Raw genomic sequence first — 27,314 nt, 5'->3', positions numbered from 1 at the left:
GTTATGTATCAGCAAAGCGTCCCTCACGTTTATGTCTCGCACGTGAAAATACGTCAATGCAGCAAAATTAATAGCGCCCTTCATAATAACACGCTTGATTTATCTTGCGTGCATTTTATCGTAGCATGCTACGAAGATGGATCCATTTTTTTAACTCGTAAATACTGAGCTTTACAGGACGATCACACTCAAAAATAAGAGGACGCGTTGCATATGATTCCGAGAGACAAACCACGCACATATATTCTCAATATATTTTTAAAGTCAAATAAAGATTCACTGCACATTTCCAAAAATTCCATTTTAACGTTCTTTTTCCTTCGCGATCTATTTGCAATGCAAATCAACTTGCGGCACTTGGTTTCATATTAAAAACCTTTTGCGCGAAGGTTCGCAAAGAATTAAAAGACGATATGCAATTGTTTGAAAAAAAAAACTTGGCATAAAATTGATTAAAAAATTCACACAATAAAATTGATCAATTAATAGGCAACAGCCAATAGAAATTTAATTAATAGATAGATAACGATATAAAATAAAAAGCAGTAAAAACTTTCACTTGATTTTCTGTCGTTTTACTCCGATATCTTGATTAAGTTTGTATTTATATTTTTAATTATAGTGCGCGGAGATTGCACGATAGTATTGTATGTTGGAAGATCCAGCTTTGGTTGTTCATTGTCGTCCTGTGTAGGCAACTCTCCACGGTGCATGTAAATTTCTTTACGCACACTGAATACTGGCTTTAATTTCGCTTTTTCATCCTCTATAACCTCGCCGGAGAATGACCGCAAGGGAAATTCTTTGGATAACGTTCTTGCCATTCAAGAATTCCGCGAGTTTCGTCGTCGTTTGTGGGGTAGGATACGACACGGCTTGCAACGAAATGAAACCAGGACAGAGTGCTTCACACGATGATCTACAGCGGATGCCCGAACTGAATGAGACAAAATCGCGAGGCTCTAATAATGTAAGTTAATCATGAAAAAAGTTTTTTATTACACCTCACTTTTTTAAACTATATATTTTTTACGCAAGTATCGCTCGAAACCTAATTCTTTTAACAGTTTACTTATTCTTAATTTAAGAAAATCAATTATATCACACGCAATTAATATAATAAACACATACATGGATGTGAAAATATGTTACGAGCAGCGCACATAGAAAGCAATTTTTCAAACTTTCTGTAATACGAGAATACAGTCACGGTTTTATTAATCCAATTCCACGTATCGGAGATCAACGCAAAGATTAAATTGATTAATCTGTCTCTTTCTCCTCTCTCTTTTCAGGTTTCATCATTCTTCCTCCGAGCAATAAAGTGAGGTGCAGGTACGGTGCTCTAATTTGTATCAGTCGATCAGTTTACAAATGGAAAATCGCACGTCAACCGCAAATTTTTTTTATCAATCCATCCCTCCCGGTTATTTTCCTCGTTTCTCAGCAGATTGCCAAGTTATTATCGGATCGTCATTATATGTCAAACTAAAATGAAAAATAATTACAACGCCTGCATCAAGCTATATATTGACCGACATCTACAGATTGGATAAATTGGCGATTTTGTCTCGTTCAGTTTTTAAATTTTCTGATCTCTGTTTCTTATTTTCTCCATTTCCACTTGATTATTTTAAGATCGACTAACAACAATAATATTTTATTCGAAACTATATTGTTTCATATAATTTAAAAAAATTAAAAGTTTTTCGTATTTCTTATAACAAAAGAATTTGATTACATGCTTTAAAATATATAATTTGGTTTTGTTCCACGAAAATAGGAAATAATCTTAATCACATTTTTAAAGAAAAGAAAAATTCTCTATATATCTGTAACAGTGCGGCTACGCGGATGAGTTATGTGGGGTGGAGTTATAAAGAGGAAGATCCAGCGTCAACAGTTTATCCGGCGAAAATACATGATAGAATTTCGAGAGAGATGGTCTCCTGAGAGCACTTCGCATCATTGCACATTGAATTCTACAAATAACCGCGGCGAGTGCAACGAGATTTTCCTGCAGTATGCGCCGTAAAGAACGGACGGATCCACGTTCGAGAACGTGGCACGTGCGCGATATTGGTTTCTCGCAGGTTGATGGCATTCTCCTCTCGCTTTTGCTTAGCTCGTTCCCGGGCTTTTAAGAGTAAACCGTCGTCTGCATGCTTACTTTTCTGCGTGGACGAAACTTCCCGATGAGTCTGATGCAGACCGGAAAGTTGAAAAGTAATGTGGCACAGCGCAAACTTTTCGTGAATCCATAGAATCTCACAATCAAGTGCAGCAGCGATTCGCTTTTCCAAAAATTGGTAAAAGTTCAAAATGAGTCGATGGACCAATGTACATATATATTCAGATTTCTCTGTACAATGCTCGCGCATCACTCCACACAGAAAAATACCATTTCTATTGTAAAAAAAAAGCAATTACTCAATTCACTTTTTTCTTTGAGTAAGAAACGATTATCTCTTTAACGGAGAATTCTCCTTTGATAAATTTAAACTTAAAATATACACGTCACAAAAAATTTTAAAACTCGTTATCATATACCGACAGAATATTCTTTTAAAGAATCTTAAAAAATTTTATCGAAGAAAAGTCGAATAAAATAAGCAAATCGAATTTTTGTTTTAACTTAATATTCTTGAAATATTAAACTATTAGAATTCAGAATATTTTGAATAAATTTTTGAATAAATGTTCATGATAAATTTATAATAGCTTTGCAGATATTTTTAAACTTATGAAATACTTGAAATAAGCAATCGTTATATTTACGTAATTTAAGCAATTTAGAATGTTTTTCTGTATATACACATAAACAAATTTTAAGATTGAATAATAAAGTAAAAGTATTACTTGTGTGTTTCAAGTAAATAATATTTAAGAATCAAGAAAATATCAAAAAAATATTCCTCATAAAGACCTATAACCTTTTCTTAGCACTAGAATATTTTTCTGCGTGTGCTATCGCGAAAATCAATTATAATACACGTTACAGTAACACAAAAACCCATTTATTTCAAATGTATAATAAGAAATCAGACTTGAATAAAATTTAAATGTCAACCCAAGGAGTTCGTTTCTCGTATCTCGACTCTATAAATGATTATATGCATTTTTAGTACAGAGATATGGTCAGAAATACAGATAAAACGGAGAAAAAAGCGTAATAAAACGAAATTGAATAAATACATCAATTTGTACAGACTCGTAATGTCAATTCGAATGAAAAGACTTAGATAAAATCGAATGTTTCGGATTCTACGGAGCACAATATTTTCTACGACAGGGGATGCATAATAGAACGATCGACTAGACTCCCCGGTCGCGTTTTCGTAAGCTATCGTAGTCGTAGCATCGTAATTCTTCTGGTAATCAGTCGTAAAATTCCAACAACTTCTATTAGGATTGACAGCCATGGAACAGATTGGTGTTACTTGTCGATTATTTACGAACTTTGCGATGTTAATGTCAGAAAAGTCGAGAAAGGGCTTCTACAATACTAAGTGCGAAAACTTTTATGAGTATTCATTTTGTGAAAGCAAAGTCCGCACGCGGCGAAGCACATCTCACTTCACAGCTACAAAACTGCCTGTATTAGATTCTACCAAGAGATGATGCTGCGAGAATGCCATTCGCTTGCGAAAATGCGCTTTCAGAAAAATAAAGCGAATGTATAAGCAGCTTGTTACTTTTTTTTTACAGGGATAAATTTCTGCGATAAACGCAAAACCGACACGAGTAAAATGTGCAGGAATGACATGTATTGTTCCCGTGACAGATACATTCCTCCCGGTTGCCAACCGACACGTTCCATGTTTATATTATGAATAATATTTCAAAAATCGTGCATTTTCTTTAAACCAGACATTAGATTTTAACGAGCAAGTTAAGGAAAAGCAATTTCTTTCAAAATAATTATAGAAATATTTTTCTATCATTTTTTTTTATTAAAGTAAATAGAAATTTAAAAATATAAATAAAAGGAAAAAAAAATTTTTCAATGTAATTTCGATAACTTTTATTTTAACAGAAATATTAATTTTTATTAGTAAAATAGTTAAAAGAAAAAAAGATTGAAAGTTATTAATGACATTAAATGTTAATTTCCTTTTAAATTCATCAGAAAGTCTAGAACATCCCGTTCGACCGATGCAACCGTAACAAATTTCTATAACACCATCTCATTAAAGGCGATTAGAATCGTGAAACACTTAATCTGCCGCATGCAAAACTGCTCTTCATTAAAATCGGTCGTTACATGGTTTGAGTGTCACAAGGACATTATCGTTTGCGGTATACTACCGTACGTACTGTGATTATTAAACACGCTGCACCTAGTTTTGCATCGCTCTGTCTTTGCCACGTTTGGCTGCGTAAACGAGTTACCCGCACATAGAGTGATTGCATACGGACAACAAATCTACAGAGTGGCCTGAATAAGACGTAGTTCGCATCTAAGCAGAAATATATTTAAGTTATATTTGCGTGATACTTAATATTTAATTAATATTTTTAATTGAATATTCTTAAAGTTATCATAAATTTATCCCTACAGGATTTCTCCCTACAGATATTTCAAGAAATTTTGTAATAAAAAAAAGATAATTGTATGTTTTAGAATTTAAGTATTTATAATTATAATCTTTATCACAAGCATAATCATAATTATAAATGGTATGATTAAAATCGGTATTATTTACTTCTCTCAAGGGAAGAAGAATGTAGTTATCCTAGTTTCTTTAAAACGAATATTTTCCATGCTTTAAAAGGTGTTATTATCTATTTTGTGAATAATTATTTGAGATTTAACATACAAACTTTTTTTATCTCATATAATTATACACCATAAAGTTTGTTTACACGTATTCTCGCCACCATGTATAATGAGAGTGGAATGCGGCACAAGAAGTGCGAAAGCGCGTTATGTCGTAACCGGTTTCAAGTAACCTGCCGTATTCTAGGACGTCGCACAATAGAAAATAAAGAACGACAGAAAGGAATTCACTTTGCATGCCCTGTGAATCAGTTCTTCCATTAGATACCGGATAGCAAAGGGTAGAACGTATAAATTAAAAAAAGTGTACGTCACGAATAAAATGTTAACAGCTAAAACGCGTTAATTATCAAATGCACATCGCTCTTTTATTACAACAACAATATAATTAAAAAGTTATTAGTTTTGAGTTATTTGCAAAAAAAAATTCTAATAAAAATGTAATATATCAAAATGAAAATTAATAATATACTTTCATGCCTCTGTAACCAATTACAATACATTATTACACAAAAAATCGCATTTAAGAATGATGATTATAAAATATAAAAACTAGAAAACTTGGTTTTTTGAGTTATGTCGGTGTAAAAAATATGCAATATATTCTATGTACTTTTATATATAAAAATCTAAAATAATCAATTTTTATGTACATTGCAATTTTTATAATATCGTATCAATTACAAAATTGCAGTCGAAAGTATAAACTGAATTGTCGTGGAGACGAGTACCCGAGTATTTATGAAGGCAAAGTGCGCTCGATACTCGAGCATTACATGTACAATTGATTATAGTTTCGTACCTACAGCTCATTATAACGACCGTCTGAATTCAAAGTAAAATTTTAAGTCGTTGAAATGAGTCGCGCAAAGTCTCTTAATGTAATTATACTTTTACAGAGCACTCTCCACCGATTACCAAAGAAACGAGTTATCTCATTTAGCGATAAAATCCCCAATTAGAGGCCATAATTGCGCTCAACGAATACCTCGATCGACAGTAGCGTGGAAATTTATTCGGCGTGTTAAACTAAGCGGGACTAAAACGTTATTTTTCATTACTGTCGCTTACAAAAGTATGACATTGCAAGAGGATCATATTCATTTCCCCCGGCTAAGCGAACTATTAGCCCACTTCACGTCCTAACACGTAATGGAGTGAAATAGATATGAGAGTTGCATATATGATGGTCTAGAAGTCGCAATTTGATGCGAAATCCCTTCAGTAATTTCTGGGTAAGAGACATCTCTCTTCAAACTTATCTTTCGCATCCATTTTACTCACGAGAGCATATCTTAACGCACTGTTTACGTGGCGTAACGATTGTCATTACTCTATTTTTCACTCTACATAGCAATACGGCTACAATATTATAATAAGCGAGGCATAATATAAATCACTAACTCATCATTATTTATTACACTTGGCTAAATTTTAAATTAATTACAGGAGGAAAGGGTAATGTTCACTTTTCCGGATAACGAGTTATAGTTTCCTACAAATTTAATTGTTTCTATTGTTCACTTCGCGTGAAATTTTTTGCTGAGACAAAACTTTACAAGTGCACAAGAACGGTACGGCAGCCAAGCCTGGCAGCGTACAAAACGTACGAAGCTGTTATTGAAATAGTTTCGCGAACAATATTACAGCTTACTCACTCGGAATAGCCATTCCTTCTCGTCAATGGCAAATATCATTCCTTAGAGTAAAGCAAATAAGATTTTCTGGGCTTATCGTAATAAGAACTGTTACTATCAAACTCTGTTTACGGAATTACTTTGTTAAAAGATGTAAATTTTCATGTAGAACGAACTGTCGTGCATTGCCATAAATTTCGAAGTCTGCAGATATTTGCTTCTACTCTCACGAGAATCTCACCAATATTTTACGAATATATTTTTGACGCATATTATATTTCGTCAAAATCGCGCAGGCTTATGAAAAATATTGTGATCGTAACATTTTGCGACAATTTCTATTGCGCATCTTCGCCACGTTCCCTTGAATCAAAACCTCTCTTTTTTTTCCATGCGCTAAGTTACTTTTTCTCGTCGCTTTCACGAACGACGGCGACGACCGACTGGTTTCCATGAAATCTGTTTATCAATTTTCCGTACGCACTCCGTGCGCAAGTTTTGCAATGTATTATCGTCACTGTATATCGAGGGCGCTCGAAGCTGTAAAATCGATGAACGCGCGGCGAGCGTGGGGTAGCGAATTGTCTTCCGAGAAAAAGCGAGACAAAGCCGATCGTCCCCCAACGACGATGGTGGCGGTGGCTCATCGAGTTTTTCGACGTCGCGTTCCTGCAATATTTCTTGCCTTATTCAATAACCGTGCACTCTCATCGCGATATGCTCCTATAGAGTACGCCATCCTCCTGACGGCTTTCATCCGCGGTCTCGTCTTATCCGGCCATGTCAACGAAACTTTCACGATCAGCAGAAAATGAAGAAGTCAGGGCAGGAGGAAAGATATAAGTAAGTGGATAGACACTTATTTATCTGAGAATTATCCAGGGCTCTCGGTTTCGCAAACGTCAATTTACCGATAGAGCGCAATAGGAATACGCGAGAGTGCAGCTAGCGGCAACTTCGCGTCGCATGGCCCAGGTGAAAATGAGGTGATACGCGGGGCGATAGCGCGATGTCTACTTCGGAGACGCTTTTATGGAGCACGCTGTGGAACACGACGTCGCTGAAAATTCTGATAAATGGCGACGACGACCCGATAAAAGTAGGTATCTACATGGAATCGGGGTTATGAGAAATTTATGTGCGCGAGGTTAACGCTGCTCGTTAAATTGTTCAAAAAGAATTCGAAAAATAGATTGATCTTTCTCTTTTCATTGTTTCACTTAAAGCCCCTGCTATTCGATTGAATAATTAAATAAGGCAATTTTACACCTAAATTTAAAACAAGCTATTATTCATGAACATTTATGAGTATTAAAGATTTCAAGACTTGAGATAATTATGCAATTAAATGTATATATAATTAATGCTCCGTTTAAATGTATATCGTTTAAACTACTTAATTTTCGATAAGAAACATATTATCTCTCTCTCTCTCTCTTTCTCTCTCTCTCTCTCTCTCTCTCTCTCTCTCTCTCTCTCTCTCTCTCTCTCTCTCTCTCTCTCTCTCTTTCTCTCTCTCTCTCTCTGTCTCTCTCGGTAAAGTTCTGAGAAATAATGCTGACAACGAAGCGCGAAGAAAGCGTATTTGGAAAAAATAGCACTATCTTCCCTAAATTTCCATCGCGATCAAATATATCACAAACAGAAAAGCATTCTAGGATAGCGAGGATCAGGGAAGACGAGAATCCAACGCGGAGTTATGTGAGTCTCTCTCACACTGTATCTCATATCTAATGTAAGCCCGCGAGCTCTTACGAGTGGCACTTTAAACGACAAACATCGTCTCGGTTTTCACCGAGCGCTCGGCTCCGCTGCACGTATATCTGGCGCTGTGCAAGAGCGCACTTTTTTCATCGCGTGCATTCCACTCGGCGGCGATAGCGATGCCGTGTTAGAATCCGAAAGAGCGAGAAATGTGCTACACCAAATCAAACCGACGGCGACGTGGAATTCAGGTTGGGTGAGGCCGTGACAGAAGACACGAAATGTCAGGCACAAAGGGAAAGGAGTGATTTTCCGTGGGGTACAACGGGTTACATAACAATGAGACAACGTCGCAACGTCAGCGACCCCCTGGGGAACGCTCTCGAACGCGGCACAACCCTTGCCCTCGTCGCTGCTTCTTTCAACGCCTTGTACATCTTTGCCGAATGCAATTCGGAGATATCGCAAGGGAGAAATAAAAAATAAAAGAAAGGAAACGCCCAATCGAAAAATGATACATTCTCGCTGTGACCGAAAGCCGCGGCGGCGAAAATATTTATTGCAACACACTTGCCGGAAAGTGAATTCACTGCGCGAAATAATAATGCTAATGTAAATTCCTAACGGAGTTCATTACGCACGTGCATATAATTAGGGGGGGAAATGTCAACTTTTGACATTATATTTTAATGAAACGTATTAAGCTGCTTTTTGTCGCGTTTTATGACCAAAATTGAATTTTTAGAAATGTTTACATAATATACGTTAAATTATAGACATTTGTGAAATAAACTCATCAATACAGTGTTTCAGTTTCAAACAAAAGTACGAAATAATAGACGTGACTGAATACCTTTTTATTGACGGTATATTCAGCAAACAAAAAAACTTTATTGAAAATCAATAAAACATAAAAATAAAATTTTATAATATACTGCAAGCTTAAATGTACTTTACAATATACGAAATTATTATAATAACAATAATTGTTATTACAATAAAATGATTATTTATTCATCAAAAATTGAGAATTGACATTGAGAAATCAAGGCTCATCTACAAGATCCGAAAGGCTCTGAAAAGGACACTGCATCCCTTTGAGAGCAATCGATGACCTAAATGCCCATTGTCGTTCGCTGCCAAGTCGACGTGGAAGATATGCTCTTTATTTAGATAAAGTGCTCCGGTCGGAAATGTTTCGGAAACGATGCTAAAACGGACTATACGCGTAATTTATCGCTTAAAAGTAAACCGAATACTTCCGGGTACAACATTAATTTATAAATTTAAATATATATAATATCATACTCCACGTTAATAAATGTGTTCGATGTACACATAAAATAAAGAGATATACACAGCTTTAATGTTTACAAAAGCCCCATTGCATATAAAAAAAAGTTTCAGATATAAAACAATTTACATTTAAAGGATTTATATACAATTTATATTCAAAAATTTCGCTATTCTATCCCAGAGTGGATATCGGCAATGAATTACGAAAAAGTTCTTATCGTCGAAATTGAAAAAGGCCAGAACCTCAGAATTTTCCAAGTGGAAAGATTTTCTATTGGAAGATTTCATCGTCACTTATCGCAACGGCGAGACGTGCCGGCACAACCATTTAAGTTCTTCACTATGCAAATGCAAATGTCTCGTTCCATGAAAGTTTGTGATCTTCTAATCGCGCCCATGCATCATCGCGGTCAAAATTTTCGCCAAGGGGAATAGAGAATACACGTCGCGATGTTCGTAGTGCGTTTATGCAAGTAATAAATTCTGCCACGCATGTAGAGTTCGTCGTCTGGTATATAGAAAAGCTTTTATCCCGGTAGTCACGTAAATCGACAATTGATTTTTTCGGCTCATCGGAGTGTACACGTGACACTCGATGCGTGTAGATAAGCGCAATAAATTCCGCGTTTCTCTATTCTCGGTTACTGTACCGCATCGAATATTCTTTTTCTTTTTTTTTTCGTTTATCTTTAATTCACAATAATCATGAATGTTGCTCGCGAATATTATTGCACGAAAGTATCATTATAAATAATTTTGTAAATGGGAAAGCACTTTACAAGCAAAATGTAAAAACATAAATTCTGAATGAAATATATCGAGATAAATGTGTGTGAAGATTAAAAGCAGATAAAAAGAATATCGATTTAAAATGATAAAGATACTGCTTTTAATTATCTTTGGGAATTTATCTTCCTTCATATACTTCGGACAAGTAATTAACTTGATCTTATACGATATAAGAGCGCGATATACAGACTGAACATACCATCTTTAAAAGGTCCAAACCGCCAGAGGCTCATTGCGCAATGTGTAGAAAAACGAGACACGCAACAGCAACCAGCCGAGCAGAGTAGATCATGCAATATGCACCTTCTACGTCATCTCGTAGAAATGATGAGATTTTCACAGACACACCACTCAAACTCTTCCACGAATATCACTAAGATTATCGGGACAAAGTTAATCTCACGTGATTGGTTCGCAATGTATGCAAATTTAAAAGCTTTCCCTCATCAATACATTGTTTTAATGTCAAGACGGCGAGTTTGCATTTCAAACACAAAGCTTAACGCTTTAACTTTGTTCGATCCATTAGTCTCAGATGTTTACTTTTCATCGCGTATAACATCTCGATATTTCGTCTAAGAAGCAAATAATTCTAAATAATTCAAAAGATTTTCAAAAATGTTTTCAGCCAGATATTTTCTTATACATTGTTATCATATTACGCACGTGATATCAATGATATATAAAACATTTTATATAAAATAAATGTATCTTTAATTCTTTAAAATAATGTTTAAAATCGTCTCTCTCTCTCTCTCTCTCTCTCTCTCTCTCTCTCTTTTACTTTATTATTTATTATATTAATTGATTTTTATTTAATACTACATCAATTACGTTTATATTTTTTCTCATATTTACGTAAGCTCTCAGTTTTTCAGGGACAGAGAAAAACCTTTAAACAGTTTTATCATCCGAAGACACAAGGCAAACGCGTTCGTATGTGTCGTGCACGGCTGCCATTACTTTGCTAGCAAAACGCGCCCCGAAGTTAACTTTATCCCTCTAGGACAACGCGGACTGTGTCCCCTCAGTCGTGGTTAATGACTAGCCTGCACATGAAAGACACACCCTCTGTAGACCGGACGGGCACTGGGCGCGACCGCAGGGGTATTTACACGAGCAACTCGTCGGTAGAATGTTTCTTTAATTACGTCTGCAATTGCGTTTCATCAATCTCTAAGTTCGTTCGCTCGGAAAATATGCATCGACGAAATAGCATTTTAAGTATTAAGTTAGCAATTTGATTAATTTATGCGACGTATTCAAATTTAATTGCAACAGCCTCAATCGACGATGCTGAAACAAATACTCAATATCTCCCCGTCTATATATTCAAGCTAAATTATATTTCTTATTAAACAATCTATTGATTTCGACGGGTTTCTAATTGTTACAAAGTTCGTGTGTCGTGAACATAAAATTTTGTAAGAAAACCCGACAGTTTCAACTATTTAGGTCACTCTCATTACACCATTACATTGTTCGTCGAATATCGACACATGGAACAATTTATCTTATCACGTAAACGAATATTTTAATGTAGTTACACAGGCACTTTAGCGCGATACAGTTACGGCAAAAATCAAACTGACGATCCATTGACAATTTCCTTGCCACTAATATTTGTCATTTTGCTCACTTGTATGTATCGTGCAAAATCGTTCTCGACAGGAATGATAATCTTATCTAATCAGTACGTATGTCATACTCACATTGACAAACAATTCGCTTAAATGAGTTCAATGTGCACTTAAAACAAAGTTTTACCTATATCAGAAGGTAAACGATTAAATATAATATTAAATTATCAGAGAGAGAGAAAGAGAGAGAAAGTAGTCAATTCAAAAAAGAATAATATATCATCAATTGTAAAACTTTATTAAAAAAGTCCTTTTCTGAAAACTTAAAAAAATTCATTTGTCTGCACAATTCATCTCACTTGTAATATTCAGAAATTCGTTAATTGAAAATAATTTCAAGTGTCCGGCGATATTTACTAAGCAACGTTATTAATCTTGAGCGAGTTTCACGTACCAATCAGTCTGTTAATTCCAAAGGCATATTAATTCACGAAACTCTGAGATTCTAAATATCACCGCACTGATATAAGAACGGCAAGAATCTCAACGCGTTCGTCACGCGTTTAACTTTCCGAAATTCGCACGTTAGTCCAAAATAACGATTTATCGGATTAAATTGGATCCTCCCGCGCGAGATCGTTAATGTTCTAGCTCGGCGAGCCGTGTCGCGTGACGAAAGGGTCACTCTGAAAATCGCGCGTGGCCGTTCCCGTTGACGGTGTTGGGTGCACTGGAGCCCGACCTGGGCTTCGTGTTTACATCGGACTGAAACGTGGTGCTGACGGCACCACACCTTACTAGACTTCTATCGTTTCAGGTAGCAACACCAACACCGACGCGCAACGCTCGCTTATCGACACGGTTAAGCGCGGTGAACTATTCCCTTCACAAGAGAGGGAAAGCCACTCTCTCTCTTTCTGTGACCAGCCGACCGGCGAATGATCGGATTGTACGCCGGCGGCCAGCGGCGTTGTGCCTCGATGCCCCCCCCCCCCCCCAAACGAATGTCGTCCGATCATCGCGATTGATCCTAAGAATAGTTCGTGATCGTCTACAGCCGCATTACATGACGCAAATAGCATGGTCCAAGTGATGGCATCCGCCATTAGAGCAGAGCCAAGGAAGAAGGTCATGGGATGGGATCTGGACGATGGTCATCCTTGGATAGGGGTAAATATATATTTATCGCCAAGATCGATACCAAGGAACACTTACTGGAGCATAGTCTTTCGATTAACTAATTAAACTTAATCAAGATCAGACATTAATAACTGATACGTCTCGCTCTCAATATCGCGCGATTATATTTCATTCTTTCTTCACCGAAATTATCGATTGAAATCGCGCGATATTTTCATTATCGAAACACGCTGATTCTCCTCTAACTATTCTCCGTTACGGGAGTCAACTATCGTCAATCAAGTGATTCATCTCATTGGCAAGTCGCCCTTCGTCAGTACGCGTCGTAATACAAAATATTACTGGTTGAGACCACCTGAGATCTCAAGCGAATCCTCGAAGTGCTTCTACGACAGAGGGGGAACCCCGGGAAACGCGTTACGTGATCGGACTATGTCGAAAACGGAAGAAAGTCTCGGACCCTATGAGAAACGGAAACTTGAGAGAGGAGGTGTGATTCCTGCTCGTCGACAGAGGAATTATTGGATAACAGCGATATCTTGAGTATCCGCGAGGTATAAAGGATCGCCTCTTCATGGAATCAATAATCCGTGACTTTCTGCAATAAAGCTTATTCTCAGACTTTCTATCATTCATCTCTTTTTTTTACGATAAAATTAAAATGAATATTTGTAAAATAAAAAAACAGCTTACATTACTTATATTTAAAAAAAAGATGAGTAAAGATACTGTTTATATAAAAAAATACATATATTGATTATATTTATAAAATGTGTAATCTTGTCAAATTACGATGAAAAGTTAAAACTTGCTTTTAAATAACAAATACTTGGATTATAAATTTTTTCTTTAGAAAATTTGCCCCAATTTTTTTTAAATTATATTGCAAATTGATTAATTAATAAATACCAAAAATTTTAGCTTTAATATTAAATATACAGCAAAAATACCGTTAAACGTCGGGACAGAGAAAGAACGAGCATTGTAACTCGACAAGACAACAAAACCAAAACAACGCGAAACGCAGCGTATTCTACAACCGGAAACGCGTCACGAGATCTTAACTATTCAATGAACGTTTGTTCATTCGCACTACATGACGATGCATTATCCATCTCCACGGTACTTCTCGCTCGACAAACGTTTATCAATCCAACGCGAGCTCTTGATACCGCGTCGTGTCGTTTAGCATTGTATATTGTTTGCGACGCGACGATTGAAAAAAATCTCACAGCAGTATTTCTTTAACAGTCTTTGTGAGAAGTAAAGACACACGGCCGCACGATTTACTTCAAAGCGCCAGTTAGCGGTAACCTAATAACGATAATCGATCGACGAAGCGTCAAGCGCCTTGGTCGCCATCGAGCGTCTCATGACGCGAGTATTTTTTTTACGGACACTGAGGAAGAAGATCCCTTTTTGCATCCACGAGCTGGAAAAGATTTTCGAAGTATCGAGATGCCAAGCGTCATTCTCCAAGTTCAGTGGCGGAGAAAATGGCCTTGAAAGAATTTTCAATCCACCGTTAAAATAGATCGACGATTTTGTAGATATGTAGATGTGAAATGGATATATTAAAATATAGTATTCAAAGTCAGAAGATAAATAGAGCTACTAGTTTCCAATTTTTTACCTGTTTAAAAAAATTTGAAAAAGTATTTTTTTTATATTAGGAAAAAAACAAAGAAAAAATTGAAAAGGTATTGTCTTATAGGACAGTGACAAGAAATGGATAAAATTACTTCATCAAATTTCAATGTCGCAATGAAATTTCAGCAAATACGAAATGATAAAACAAGCTTTTCTTTTAAAAATACAATAGAGGAAAAGAAATAATTACTCCAAACATCTTCATTGCAGAGTTCTATTATATAATAGAAACTTTACTAACACATACAATATAGGTATGGTTTAAAAAAAAATTACGATTATACATCAGAGAGAGAGAGAGAGAAGTAACTAAAAACACAACTCTTATTCAGACAGAGATAAAGTGTTGCATTAGACTAATTGCTTTTTGGTTCGTATCCAATTAATAATAATTAAATTACGCAGCTCTTTAATCCACTTGTACATACACTTCTACTAATTACTGTTTAAACTAAATAAAAGTAAATATTTACTTTCTTTTCAAATATGAATTATTCTAAATCTTCAGCAAACATATCACCTTTTATTTGAAAAATTATCCATTCAATAAACGATAGCGGTACGAAAACATTCTTTTTTATTCCACTCATATTAGTCAGTGCAAAAATCATAATTGACGCTGGAAGGTAATAGTCACACTTAGAAAAGAGAAGTATTTAATATTAAAAAGGTGTTTTATTTCTATTTCCGTTTTTCTACATATATTTAGAAATGTTTTTGTTTCTTAGTTCTTTGCAGCATTAAAACATAAAATTGAATTTTCGATAGTTTTTAGTATTTTAAATCTAAACATTATTTAAAATTAAAACATTTTTAGATATTTAGAAAACGGAGACAAAAGTAAAACATTTTTTAATATCTTGAATACCTTAAAATTAAACGCTTATTTTATGAGTGCATACGGAATTATTTGTATCGATAATAGGATTAATTAAAACCAAGAGAAGAGATCCTAACGATATTTCCCTACTTTTCAACGAAGCAAAATAGATCATCTTATTGATCGCTTCCCTTGAGACTTTTATCAAGTCGCTGAGATCTGACGTTTATCCTACGTTTCCGACCTGTTATAGGAATAAACGTCAGATCTTAAAGGCCAACCAAAGTTACTTTACGGCTCGATAATGAAGGTAAATTAGATAAGCTTGTAATGATTCGTTTGCGGATGCAACAACGTGTACACGGTAAAGTTTTGTGTCAATTAAACGCACAAAGAGCCGCGCTTGCGAACGGAAACCCGACGAAACGCTTGTTCCACCACGGACAGTGCTCTTGTTAAGTCCGGTAAATCCGATCGAACAATTGTTACTCGAGAATTCTACGGTTTCGTCTTCGCATCCAGCGCGGAGTACTTTAAACTACAGCGATGCTGTTTCAAAAGGACGAGACGATCGATAAAGGGTTTCGCATCCGATCACGTAAACACACGAGGAACACAGGCATTCGAGACGTTCTATTCGTACGACTCGTGCGGCATTGACTCCCCTGGGAAATTATGTAAGCGTCGATAAAAAAAAATATTCATAATATATATAGGACAATTGCGCATTTTAGATACCAACCTGAAAGAATATTGTTTTCAGAATATCGTATGTATCTCATATCACAAAAAACAATGATAGAAAATTACACTTTTTTATTTCCTTACCGCGTATTATGATTTATTTAAACGCGGAAAAAAATATTCAAATAAGAATGAAGTCATCGTTGGCAGTGTCATTTGTCAGCAGAGATGTGTGAAATTCTCAAAGGCTTATGCATAACAAACAGTGAGTCCATGGCGCCAATCATAGAACGCTACCGTTTATCGACTTTGTTAGCGAAATTAGTCATTCGAGTCACATCTCCGAATTAACGTTCCACTGATTATCATAGCATAAAAAAACACAAGATGAGTCGTAGGATGAGTGTATATATAAGAACGTAAAATATCGTGCAACAATTCAGACTGAACTTGAGCGCCTATTAAGTACGATTTATGTCCAGTGAACGCGATGAGATTTGCGACGTATCTCACAATTGTTTTCGCAGTGTTTAACTTCATTAACGCCCTACCGTTTCCTCAATTTGACGATGGTGAGTTAATTTTAATTTGTCTTGTCGTTCAATTACTAATAATTATATACAAACGATTAATTCCAATCATCGATAGGTCTTAATTTTCAAACTAGATCTGCAAAATTTGTAATTTCAGAAATTTTTTGACAGAATGTAAATTTAAATGGAATTAAAATGTAAATGCATTTGTAAAATATTAGAGAGTATAAAAATATTAAATAAATGTTTTTAGTGCTGATGCATTTTGAATAATATAACAAAAGATACTGCATAATTAACGTTGTAATCTCTATTTTACAGGAGGTCGTGAAGGATTAGCTGCTAAAGACACGGTATACTACGGATTTCCTTTGTTCTGGTACAGGAGACCCATCTACGACGACAGTGACGATGACATTGTTAACGGAGGTCAAGTTGTAGACGGAAAGCGAAAACCATCTACCGTGTCTTATGTTAATGTCGGGTAAGAAATAAAACGGAAATTAATCTCATGACACGCATCTTTTACACAATTTCATTGGTTAAAAATAATCATTATCACTGTAAAATTTATTGTAAAAAAAGGTGTAAGTATTCTGTTGAATATTCCATCACGTGTTTGTAAACCTATAATAATATATTAAGCAAAAATAGAAAACAATTTTTATTATTATATATAGAACCTAAACTTTTGCTTCATTTCTTTAGTTTTAGTTCTTATAATAAGCGTTACGAGGAAAAAAGTATATAAAGCATTTAATTAAAAAGATGTCAGGGCTAGTAAATTCAAATAACGAGAGCACAAAGAGTTAGCATTTTAAGTTGAACACAACAACAATAAAGCGACTAACACGAAGAAAAATTATTTCTTTTAATAGTGCCGGCTGGGGTCGTTAAAGGAGGTCACTAAAGGGAAGCAGTTAGAACTATCTAGGCGTGAATGTCCAGAGGAACTTTACTAACTCAATCTAACAAGCTACACATCCATCTTTTATATAACTTTTATATACAGCATCTATATTATTTAAAAGCTCTTATAATGTATTATTTTCTACTATTTTCTTGTCATTTTAAACAAGTAGGCAATTTCTTATTTTCTTCTAATACAAATCACAAAAATACAAGTGACTCTCTTATATTGTTTTGTATTGTAAATACATTTTGTTAATAAATAAATATGTTAAAATATAATAGCATTAATTTGATATCTCAATATAATATCAATTCGAATATCAAGAACTACAATAATCTTAAAGATTTCCGTCATCCGAGTTGATTTAAAAAGATCATTTCAAATGAATAACCAAACAATAATTAGTTAAATTAGTTCCTGCGGAAGGCTGCAACTGCTGCAAGGACTTCATCACTTGCTAAACGCATGGTCAAACATTTGCCTACATTGCAAGTATATATAAGAGATTGTGCGAAATACGAAAGGCCAGTGTCAGTTGTAAACTGACAAGTAACAGAGCATTCAATTATCAATGGAACATCGCAGTTTTATCCGTACCGTTCTCGCTCTAATAGCGACGACCGAAGTCACGTCAGCACCTACAAACGATTTTGGATTAGGTAAGTGAACTTTCGAGTTAGACGTCCAAAACAATATTTTAAAGAATCAAGAGTTTTATGACTCTTTGCAGAAGAGCCAGAATTCTGACAATTATTATTATCTCTAAAACTTTAAAAATGAGACGCTGACCTTAAAGAAATTTTCAAAAATCGTAATATTCAACAATTGTTCACAATGTAAAAAGTGAAGACATTTTTAATTATTTGCGAATTATTAAAGAAAAAAATACATATGTTTGTAATAATAATGCAGGACGCAAAACCATCTGGCAAGACGTCGGAAAACACAGTTTCTACGGACCGTGGAACATCTTGGTAAAACGAAATGGGGACTATATTGATTACAGCGATTATGGTGTTCACTTCGAACAGTTCCGACCTAATTCACCGGAACTTCCATACGACGACGTATCGATAGCTAACGGATATATTGACGCGTTGCCCACGGCTTACGATAGCGACCTGTCGGAAGTGAACACGCTACTCAACTTCCGTGGGCCTTGCTGATTTCCGCACTGGAGTTCGCACTGCTGATTGGATCGACCCAAGTACCGACCCAAGTTCCAAAGAACAGCACTGGGAGGATATTGCCTCTCATAAAGTCGAAGATACGGAGAAACTCGATGACTTTGTCACTCCAACCGCACCGAGATAACCAAATTTTGTAAAATTAAATGAAGAAGTGGAATAGACATACAATGGACCTTGTGTGTGTAATTCTTATCCAAGTTTATTAATTTCACGAAGAGTTAAAATAAATTATCGTTTTAGTATTAATAGAAATTTGATCCGTGAATTTATTTTACAACTAATCCTATAGTAATAAATTAAAATGAAATATCTAAAAAATCTATATTTTATACATTTAAGAATATTTTCTGCGAGTTACGCTTTCAAAAAGCAATGCCGAGGAGAGATATAGTGTGCTTCCCAGCAAGACACAGTGTGTCTCACTCACACTAGCGGACACTGCTGGAAAGCACACATAAACACCCTTCTTTCTTAAAATTTAATCATAAATCCAACGATCGTGTCGGCGACGGTGTATTTTAATAAAACCGGAGAGCTTCTTTAACCGTGGGCGTTTCTGATTTTGAATGCGGCAATCTTAACGAACCCTTTGTCCTTAAGGTCGCTGTGTAGGCAACGGCGGTGGCACGTTTCTCCAGGGACGTTGCCAGATTAAAGTCGAAAAGGGTACCAATTCGCCGGGGGACTGCCTCTCGGTAACGCAACGCTTAAACGGAGATTCTCGTCTGAATATTTAACGTAGCTTTAAGAGGATGAGGTTTCCCGAAGGCACATTGGCCTGTGAAGTGAACGAGAAGTTCGCTCGCCTTCTTTTCCCTATCCTCGGTACTCGTTCCGCGAACCAAGTTGTAGTCAACTGCAAAATGTGCACAGTCCCGCTCTTCTTTTTTTTTTTTTCTTTTTCGTACCAAGTGCGAACAATTCCGAGCAATTTGTGCTTTTCATGGTTGCTCATTACGTTCGAGATTAACAGATATTAATCCCACATTATGCAAAATAAATCCGATAATTGACATGGCAATTAACTTCAGTGAAAATTATATTCAGCTAAAATATGTATTTTTCGCTTTGCGTTTCGGTGTATCGTAGATATTCATTATTTCATCGTTCACACCATCCGTTACAAGCGACAACAATAACTTTATCGGCCTGCACAAAGACTGCGCCGTGCATCTGCAATAAAAGAGGAATTCCATGCAAAAACAACGCGCAATCGCACACCTTTGACCGGCTCCAAATTGCACTTTCCCGTCATGCAATACAAACGCACGGCGCGCCTCACGGCTACGATCACACGAATAAAAAATCAGGAGCGAAAGGAGAGATAAATGAACGACGAGAAACGCGACAATACACGAGCAATATACACGTCGATGAATACCAGCGCATGTTGTTTTGTCCTAGGAGAAGAGCGGGCGAAACATCGCGAGGGGGAAGGGGGAGTACACGATTTGAATATTCATATAGTAGAAGATTGCACACTGATTAAATGCAAATGAAATTAATCTCCTTTCCGGCTGACCAGATGGTTCGCGGGGTATTCGCTAATTTGGGCGCGGCCCGGAGTGCCTCCGTACATTTGAGCACGCTCCTCTGCTCGAGATTTATGAGATTATCACCATTTACTGCACTGCAAAGTAACATCTCCATCGTTTCCGTTTTATTTATTTTCGCCACTAGTTTATTACCAAAAAGCACGAGGAAAGTAGAGATTATCTCATTCGTGTCCCGTATAAGTGCACTTCTAGAGAGAGAGAGCTACGATTTCTAGATTAGCTTAGCTTTAAAAATTAGCGAGTTTTGATTTCAATAAACATTTGGAATAAATGAGTTTTCGTTTCATACGGTATGATAAAATTTGCTTGATTTAAAAAAAAAGGAACACCAACTCTCTGTGTTTAAACGATAAACTGAACCGCGCGAATACTCGAAATACTCTCTCAGAATATATTTAATGCTATTCTCAATTGTCTCTTTAAGCTGCGTCGCGACTACATGTAGCAAATATGTTTTATTCTACTTGCTAATGCGACACTCTCGCGTTCCTCGGGTTGACGGTTCTGATTTAATTTCTCGTCGACGCGGAAATAACAAAGACGAATTTCGGCCGCCATCTCTACGTGGGCGTGCGTCCATCGTAAGAGACTGCGCGAAATTTAATTCCTACCATGAGATTTAATGTCGTTCCTCGACGCGCAAGCAAGCTCGTAATGCTCGCTGATATACATTTGCGCCGCGCAAACGAGAACCCGACGAGATGGATTTCAATTAAGTCAATACAGACGATGAATAATGTTCCTCAGTTTCTTCGAAAACCGCCGGTTATTATTGCGCGAAAACGTCGCCGAGGTTGACTGATGTTCGCGATTAAAATTTTGACGTCCGACAAAATGTCCGTTTGCGCAGAAAAAAAAATCAAGCAAATTTAAGACAGATCAATTTTAAAAGCAGTTATGCGATAAAAATTGCGTTTTAAACTCTCGTATTAAATTATTTCTTCGTGCACCGTTAAAATACCTCGTTGGGGGGGATATTTCAAGGGAAAGTCCAACATTTGCAACATTAAACATTCCGAAATGTAAATTTTAAACAGTGAAAAAGATCATCTGGGAAGAGTAAAGTGAAAACAATTGATGCGTGAGACTCAGAAGCGGAGGAGCCACTGTGAGCTGAATCACGCTGTTTACTCGCGGAACTTCTCATTACCGCGCCCTTGTCGTTTTATTAGCAAGCTTGTTTCCGTGATCGCGATTCTTAAACGGAATGACTCGCGTTTTTCTCTCTCCGCCGAGTGGCAAGGAAGAATCGCCTACAATACGTGGACATGATAAACGCGTGCTCCCGTTACCCTTCGATCCTTCACGGCCAAAGATAGTTCCGTAGTGCGGTCGCCAGTAGAATAGAAGGAGATTTATAGCGAGGGGGGGAAAAAAAAGGAAGTCCCCAGTCCATTTGTACGGCTTCTTGCATCTCTGCATTCCCTCATGCGCTCGCGTCATGAATGCCCGCAAAATCTCTCAGGCTTCGCGCGGTTCTTTGGCCGACACGAATCGGAACAGTTCAGCGAGGGCCAAAGTGGCCCCTTTATCAGGACCTCGTCATTTGTCAGCCGAACTTCGACGGCGAGAATACGGTGAAGTGTAATAATGGTTCCCGGCGGTGATGCACTAACCATGTTTGTGATTTCTTGTTCCATTTTTTTTTTAGTCGATCCCTCACATGCGTCTAAGTATCAACGACCAATCGCCCGAAAGATAATAAAGAGCCAAACGCAATTGAGTAAATGACCATTTCTACATTCCGGAAAACGTACTGTCTCTCCGGTTTAAGATTATTGATAACGATAAAAATGGAAACAAAGTAGAAGCACGATAAGCTGCTAGACGCAATCATCTCTCTACGACGTGCAACATATTTCTTCTACTCCCTAAATTTCCTAGAGTGAAACATTACTCTGAAAGAGTAAGAATCGAACATATCTAAGTTCGAGTGATTTGTCACTCTAATTAGAGTGAAAAATCACTTCCTAGAGTAATGTTTCACTCTAGGAAATTTAGAGAGTATATAAATCTTTTCATGATCAGAACGTGGTGTTATTTATCTCTGCAACGTACAATTATAAGTTTAATTAAATTAAAATTTGTTCAATTTGTAAAATTATCGAAACGGTATCAAGAACTGATAACAAACGCGCTTTTTTTTACGTAAAAATCACGTGGCAATTTGTTTCTAAAGAGATTGACATTCCGTCGGGAACAGTGGAACGCGATCCTATTCACTGTGTAGCCGTCAAGACTCGCGTCTTGAAACAGGTGAAATGACACGGAAAACGAAATGCAAATTGCTTTTCTTTTCGATTTGACCGGGTGTGCAGTGTGGCGCGCGATTTATTGAAGATTGCCGTATGCAACTACGCTCGACGATGGCATCTGCAACTTTTCTCATACATACTTTTCGCGCATTGCGAACGACACAACGAACGATGCATCGCCGACTTCCGAGAAATTCCTCTATCCTGCCTGCCGGTTGACTGACGATTTAAAACGTCGTGCAAAAGGAGTCACTAAGAAACTTGATACTTCGTGTCGCAAAAATTGTGAGCTTTTTAATAATTTGTATTTTTAATATTCCACGTCACAAGTCAATATTCTATTTGTATTCTGCTGTACAATATATTCAATTGAGAATGTTTGCAAGTACTTAATGATTGACACTTTATAAATATATTCGCACAATACACCATTAATCAATTGCAGAACGTCACCAATTGTTTTGGTTTGTTGCGAGAACAATGCTGTTAAATATTAAAAGATCAAATTTAAATCAATTCCAACAGCTAAATATAATATTTTGTTATCAACAAGCTTTCATGTATGTCGAAAAATTTATTATTTCAATACCAAACACGTGTGTGTGTGTTAAAGAACTAATCCCCATTTCTCAGTAAATATAAACATTATTTTGAAATATTCAAAATGTACACAAATTGATTACATCAAGAAATTTACTTTCTAACGTGCAAGCTAATTATCTTATCGTTCTTAATCGACATGTACTAATTGCCTTGACTGATAAGTGTCATAATTAATTTCAAAATAACGGAATTCATTTATTCATTAGAATCCTTTACGCGATACCCATATAACATAAAGTGTTTTATATGATGCAATCAACGTACTTGTATGTTTTATTATCCCTCTTCCACATAATAATTATAGATGTTTTAACAATTTTACGCGCACAATTATCTTCGAATTATTATTAATCATAACCGTCGTTATATTTTAAATTGTAAATTGTTGTCTCATTAATTTATAATTTTAATATTAACATCGATTATACAGGCAGTCGTAGTATCGTTCCTGATAAATTTGCAACGCGAACGGCAATTTCGTGTCCGACGAAAAGCGCGGACGATGCGCCCCCGTGTGTGCATTGCGGATCGATCCCCCTCATTATATCGTTACACAAATACAGCACACAGCGCGCGCGTCCGCTTTACACCCGCTACATATAAAAATACATAAGACCTGCCTATAAATACAGGTATGACGTACATATGATTTACCTGCGCAAGAGAATAGTTTTTTAGACGATATGGATTATCGCTCGTTGACGCAGCGAATCGGCGAAGCGCAACGATCGCGATTATAGCCATCGATTCCACTGCTATTTATGTATCGGTATTCATCCGACGTATTCAAAGAACGTATGATTTTTTTTAATCGGGTAAGGTTTTACTTTAACATTCAAACACGCGGAAAATATCTATCAACCAATTCCCGCCTACCCATCCCCCTATATATGAGAACGTCTACCGCCGCATACATTTGTTATTTCGTTTCATCCCTTGTACCTCCGTGTCACTTATTTCTGCACTCACCCTGCGAGTACATCGGGAACTCTCCATCGCTGTGGCTGTGGGTGAGCATGCCCGTGGAATAAAACTGCCACAGGGCGCGTTTTCTGCTCTCCTCCGACGTGCCCGCGAGGACCTCGTCGTCGTCGGCGAGGCCCAGCAAACTCACCACTTCCGAGAGCGACAGATTGGCGCGGCGACCGCTCACCGAAGTGAGGCACACACACACGCGCAAAGACAAACACAGACACACGCGAAAGCAAGGGACGAATTAAAGCGTGGAAACAACCAGCGCTTATCGGCTCGATCTTCCCACCCCCTCACCGTTAAGGGCGCATCACGCGGCACACATATAGCAAGAGGGTTCGTGCACAGGTAAAAAATTCCGCGCAGAAAACAGCACGACTTTTAAACGGACACTGACGAACTTGTCCAACCCTCTCGTCCCCCACGAATCTTCTCAAACGTCAAGATCGTTTGTTTGTGCGTTTCTCATCTGCTCGCGGGCTAACACTGGTACTGAACTCCGAACGTAAATACCGTTCTCTTCAATGTCGTCGTTTCAAAAAGGATGAAACGGCCGACAATGGACGGCGATGGGACGACGATGGATCGGTAGAGCACCTTGGAGAATCGGAAAGAAAAAGATCGCTCTTTCGTGTATGTATCGGGAGAAAGCCGAAGCGTCAATAATAAATTTTTCCGCCGCGCGCAAAAATGAAACTATAATTTATCTTAACACGATTGCGGTGACTTTTCTGTCGATTTTTCGGACACTTCTATCTATCTTCCTCCCTATTTCACGCCCTTCGTATTTTCCTTTCTGTACATGATGAGATACTTGGCTGGAAAATTGCAAGCTAAATATCCTACCTCTGAAAAATGTGGCAATGTATTGGATCGAATACATCGTTCTCCTAACAAGCGGTACTCGACATGATGACGTTTGACCTCGATACAATTACCTAACCGAACGGGCACATATTATACGCCGATTGAAAGCACGACGGCTCTTGATGGCTGTCATTGGCTGTTACCGCTAGATAACAAATCAATTCAAATGCATATAATTAACGCACAACTTCGATTTCAAATTATTATTTGAAACGATATCGTCGATGAATATTCATGAAATAAAACGTAGCTGTAGATCACACTGTGTAAATGACATTGAAACATAAAATATCGCGGAAAAAATTATTAATGATTTATTCATTGTGTAATAACGTTAAAATTCTTTTGCAAGTTTGCGCAGAAAAATATGGGTAATGGACTTTGTTGTTAAATTAAAATAAAATTTCAATTATTATTTGCACTCTTGCACAATATTTATTATCATTTCTCATTGTTTAATAAAAATTATATCATGTAAAAAGATAATCTGAATGAATTAATTATTACTCTTATGCACTTTGTATTGAAAAATAATCTCTTTCCTTTATTTTTCGACTTTGCTTTTAAAGGGAACATTTTATTATTTTATTTCAGAAATCACGAGTTTGATACTCGTCAATGAAATTATCTTTCTATAAAAAACCATCAATCCTCCGTAAACATGTTTGTTTCTCGCCTTCCGTATAGCGACGGGATTTTCAACGAATCGATGCGAACGGTTCCAGATCGCGACGAAGCGGAGACTGAAACGGGAAGATATCGCCGCCGTCAAAATATCACGTTCGTTATTCCGAATCATCGAATAAAAAAGCAACTCTGTCTACAACGCGGTCGACGGTCGCCCGTTTCTGCATGTGTAAAATTAACACGACGCTATTTATATGTCAAAGCGCGCCAGGTTGATCGATAGTTCGCGAACTGGAAGGGTCCAACGAGAAATTGAACCGCGCCTTTGTTGGCGGAGAGACGCCAGCCTCCTTCAGACAAAATCGAAAATCCGATGCTAATAACCAATTGTCCGTTGTTCCCTACGTTTAATTTCAATTCGCGGCTTCGTTCTGCCCTTCCTCGATATACCCAGCCCTGACTATCTCAATTTATCGGCAATACCGATTGCTTTCTACCTATTTTTCGACAATTTTGTCCGTACCACAGTAAATTCGAAATTACGGTACATTGAAACCTTTATTCCCTGGTCGTTTTACTGTTTAATTTTGAAGAACATCACAAGTAATTTATAGTTTGCGAAAACCGTAATAAACTCGTCGCAATAAGCGCGCACCAAGAATCGTTTCCGACGTGAGTCTCAATCTCAATCTACGATTTAAATGGTCCCTTTTGTGTCCGCGATAATTATAGAAAAAAAATCAAGCATAATTCATCAACCCCTTTTAAAATTCCTCCGTAACGTTCGAAACATAAGACCTGCTCCAGATACTTGAATCTCATTGAAATTCATAACGCCCCGATCCTATCGCGCGACAAAAGTGAAAAGAATGTTCGCGCGTTATTTCTCGTGGGGAACGACGCTTCGGTTTTCTCGATTCCCATACACCAATCACAGACTCCCGTTGAAGTCGAATTAAGCTGGATCCGCACGATCGCACACATTTACCAACCACTTGAGTGTCTTTAGACGGCGGCGAAGCACGATTGTCCTCGATCTATCATCGTTCTACCGTCGCGTTCTCCGTCGCAGCATCCGCGGGAATCGCGTTCCCCCCCGTTTCCTTCGATCGACCTTATCGATCGCGAACGTTTCCCTCCTTCTTCGTGAACCATCACCATTAAGTATGCACAAACTAATCCTTCCTAAATCCACGTCGCTCGGACGATCGTGACAGACGTTCCGCTCGCGCGGGAGAGCGACGCTCTCGCAGCGGGAACCGGAAACACGGCGACGAACGATCGCGCGAGAACGACGCGCGAATCCGATCTGTGGAGCAAACGTCGGGAACGTCGGGAACGTCGGGAACGTCGAGCGTCGAGAGATGAGGAAACGTGTGTCCTACGTGCGACGGAGCGGGAAGGACTTTCGTCCAGGACGGGTTCGATGCGCGCACTGGGGATGAGAGAGAACCTAGGGAGCAACCCGGCGGAAGTGAGAGGGAGGCTTCGCCGTTGGGCGAGAGCGAGAGAGGAGGTAGGAGAGAGATAGCGCATCGACCCGCCGAGTGGAGAAAAGGAGAGCGAGGGCGGCCAAACGGCGCAAGCTTAAGCTCGACTACCGGGCTTCGAAATACGCATATCGCCCGCCCGCCCCCCCCCCCTTCCGTACGCCCGTCCGCCCGTCCGTCCGACCGTTCGCTCAATGTACACTGTGTACGCAATCGTTAACCGTTAAT

The 27,314-nt window shown here is 37.5% G+C and overlaps 2 protein-coding genes and 1 non-coding gene across 11 annotated transcripts in view; 1 reads left to right on the top strand and 2 right to left on the bottom strand.

Annotated features, from left to right (window-relative positions):
- The window catches only part of LOC105832148 (phosphatase and actin regulator 4), a 214,513-nt gene extending 187,483 nt beyond the window's left edge, over window positions 1-27,030 (bottom strand). The window contains exons 1-2 of one of the 9 annotated variants that reach the window (XM_036287916.1): window positions 26,589-27,030; window positions 24,100-25,114 (exon numbers count right to left, since the gene is read on the bottom strand). In XM_036287916.1, the coding sequence (XP_036143809.1) occupies window positions 24,100-24,148 (49 nt within the window). In that variant the 5' untranslated portion in view covers window positions 24,149-25,114; window positions 26,589-27,030. Of the gene's footprint in view, window positions 1-10,405; window positions 10,799-12,145; window positions 12,646-24,099; window positions 25,409-26,588 lie in introns of those variants that run through there. The other 8 variants (XM_036287915.1, XM_036287917.1, XM_036287919.1 and 5 more) reach the window with 8 other exon arrangements.
- The window catches only part of LOC118645935, a 40,331-nt gene that overhangs the window by 8,102 nt on the left and 4,915 nt on the right, over window positions 1-27,314 (bottom strand). The window lies entirely within an intron of this gene.
- On the top strand, window positions 18,021-18,968 carry LOC105832151. Its single transcript, XR_004963566.1, has 2 exons — window positions 18,021-18,185; window positions 18,439-18,968. It is a non-coding gene; the product is annotated as an uncharacterized LOC105832151 (transcript).

The sequence above is a fragment of the Monomorium pharaonis genome, chromosome 6 (assembly GCF_013373865.1).
Source record: "Monomorium pharaonis isolate MP-MQ-018 chromosome 6, ASM1337386v2, whole genome shotgun sequence".
Classification (NCBI taxonomy): Eukaryota; Metazoa; Arthropoda; class Insecta; order Hymenoptera; family Formicidae; genus Monomorium; species Monomorium pharaonis.
The sequence above is the reverse complement of the archived record's forward strand: the minus strand, read 5'-3'. Positions and strand labels throughout refer to the sequence as shown.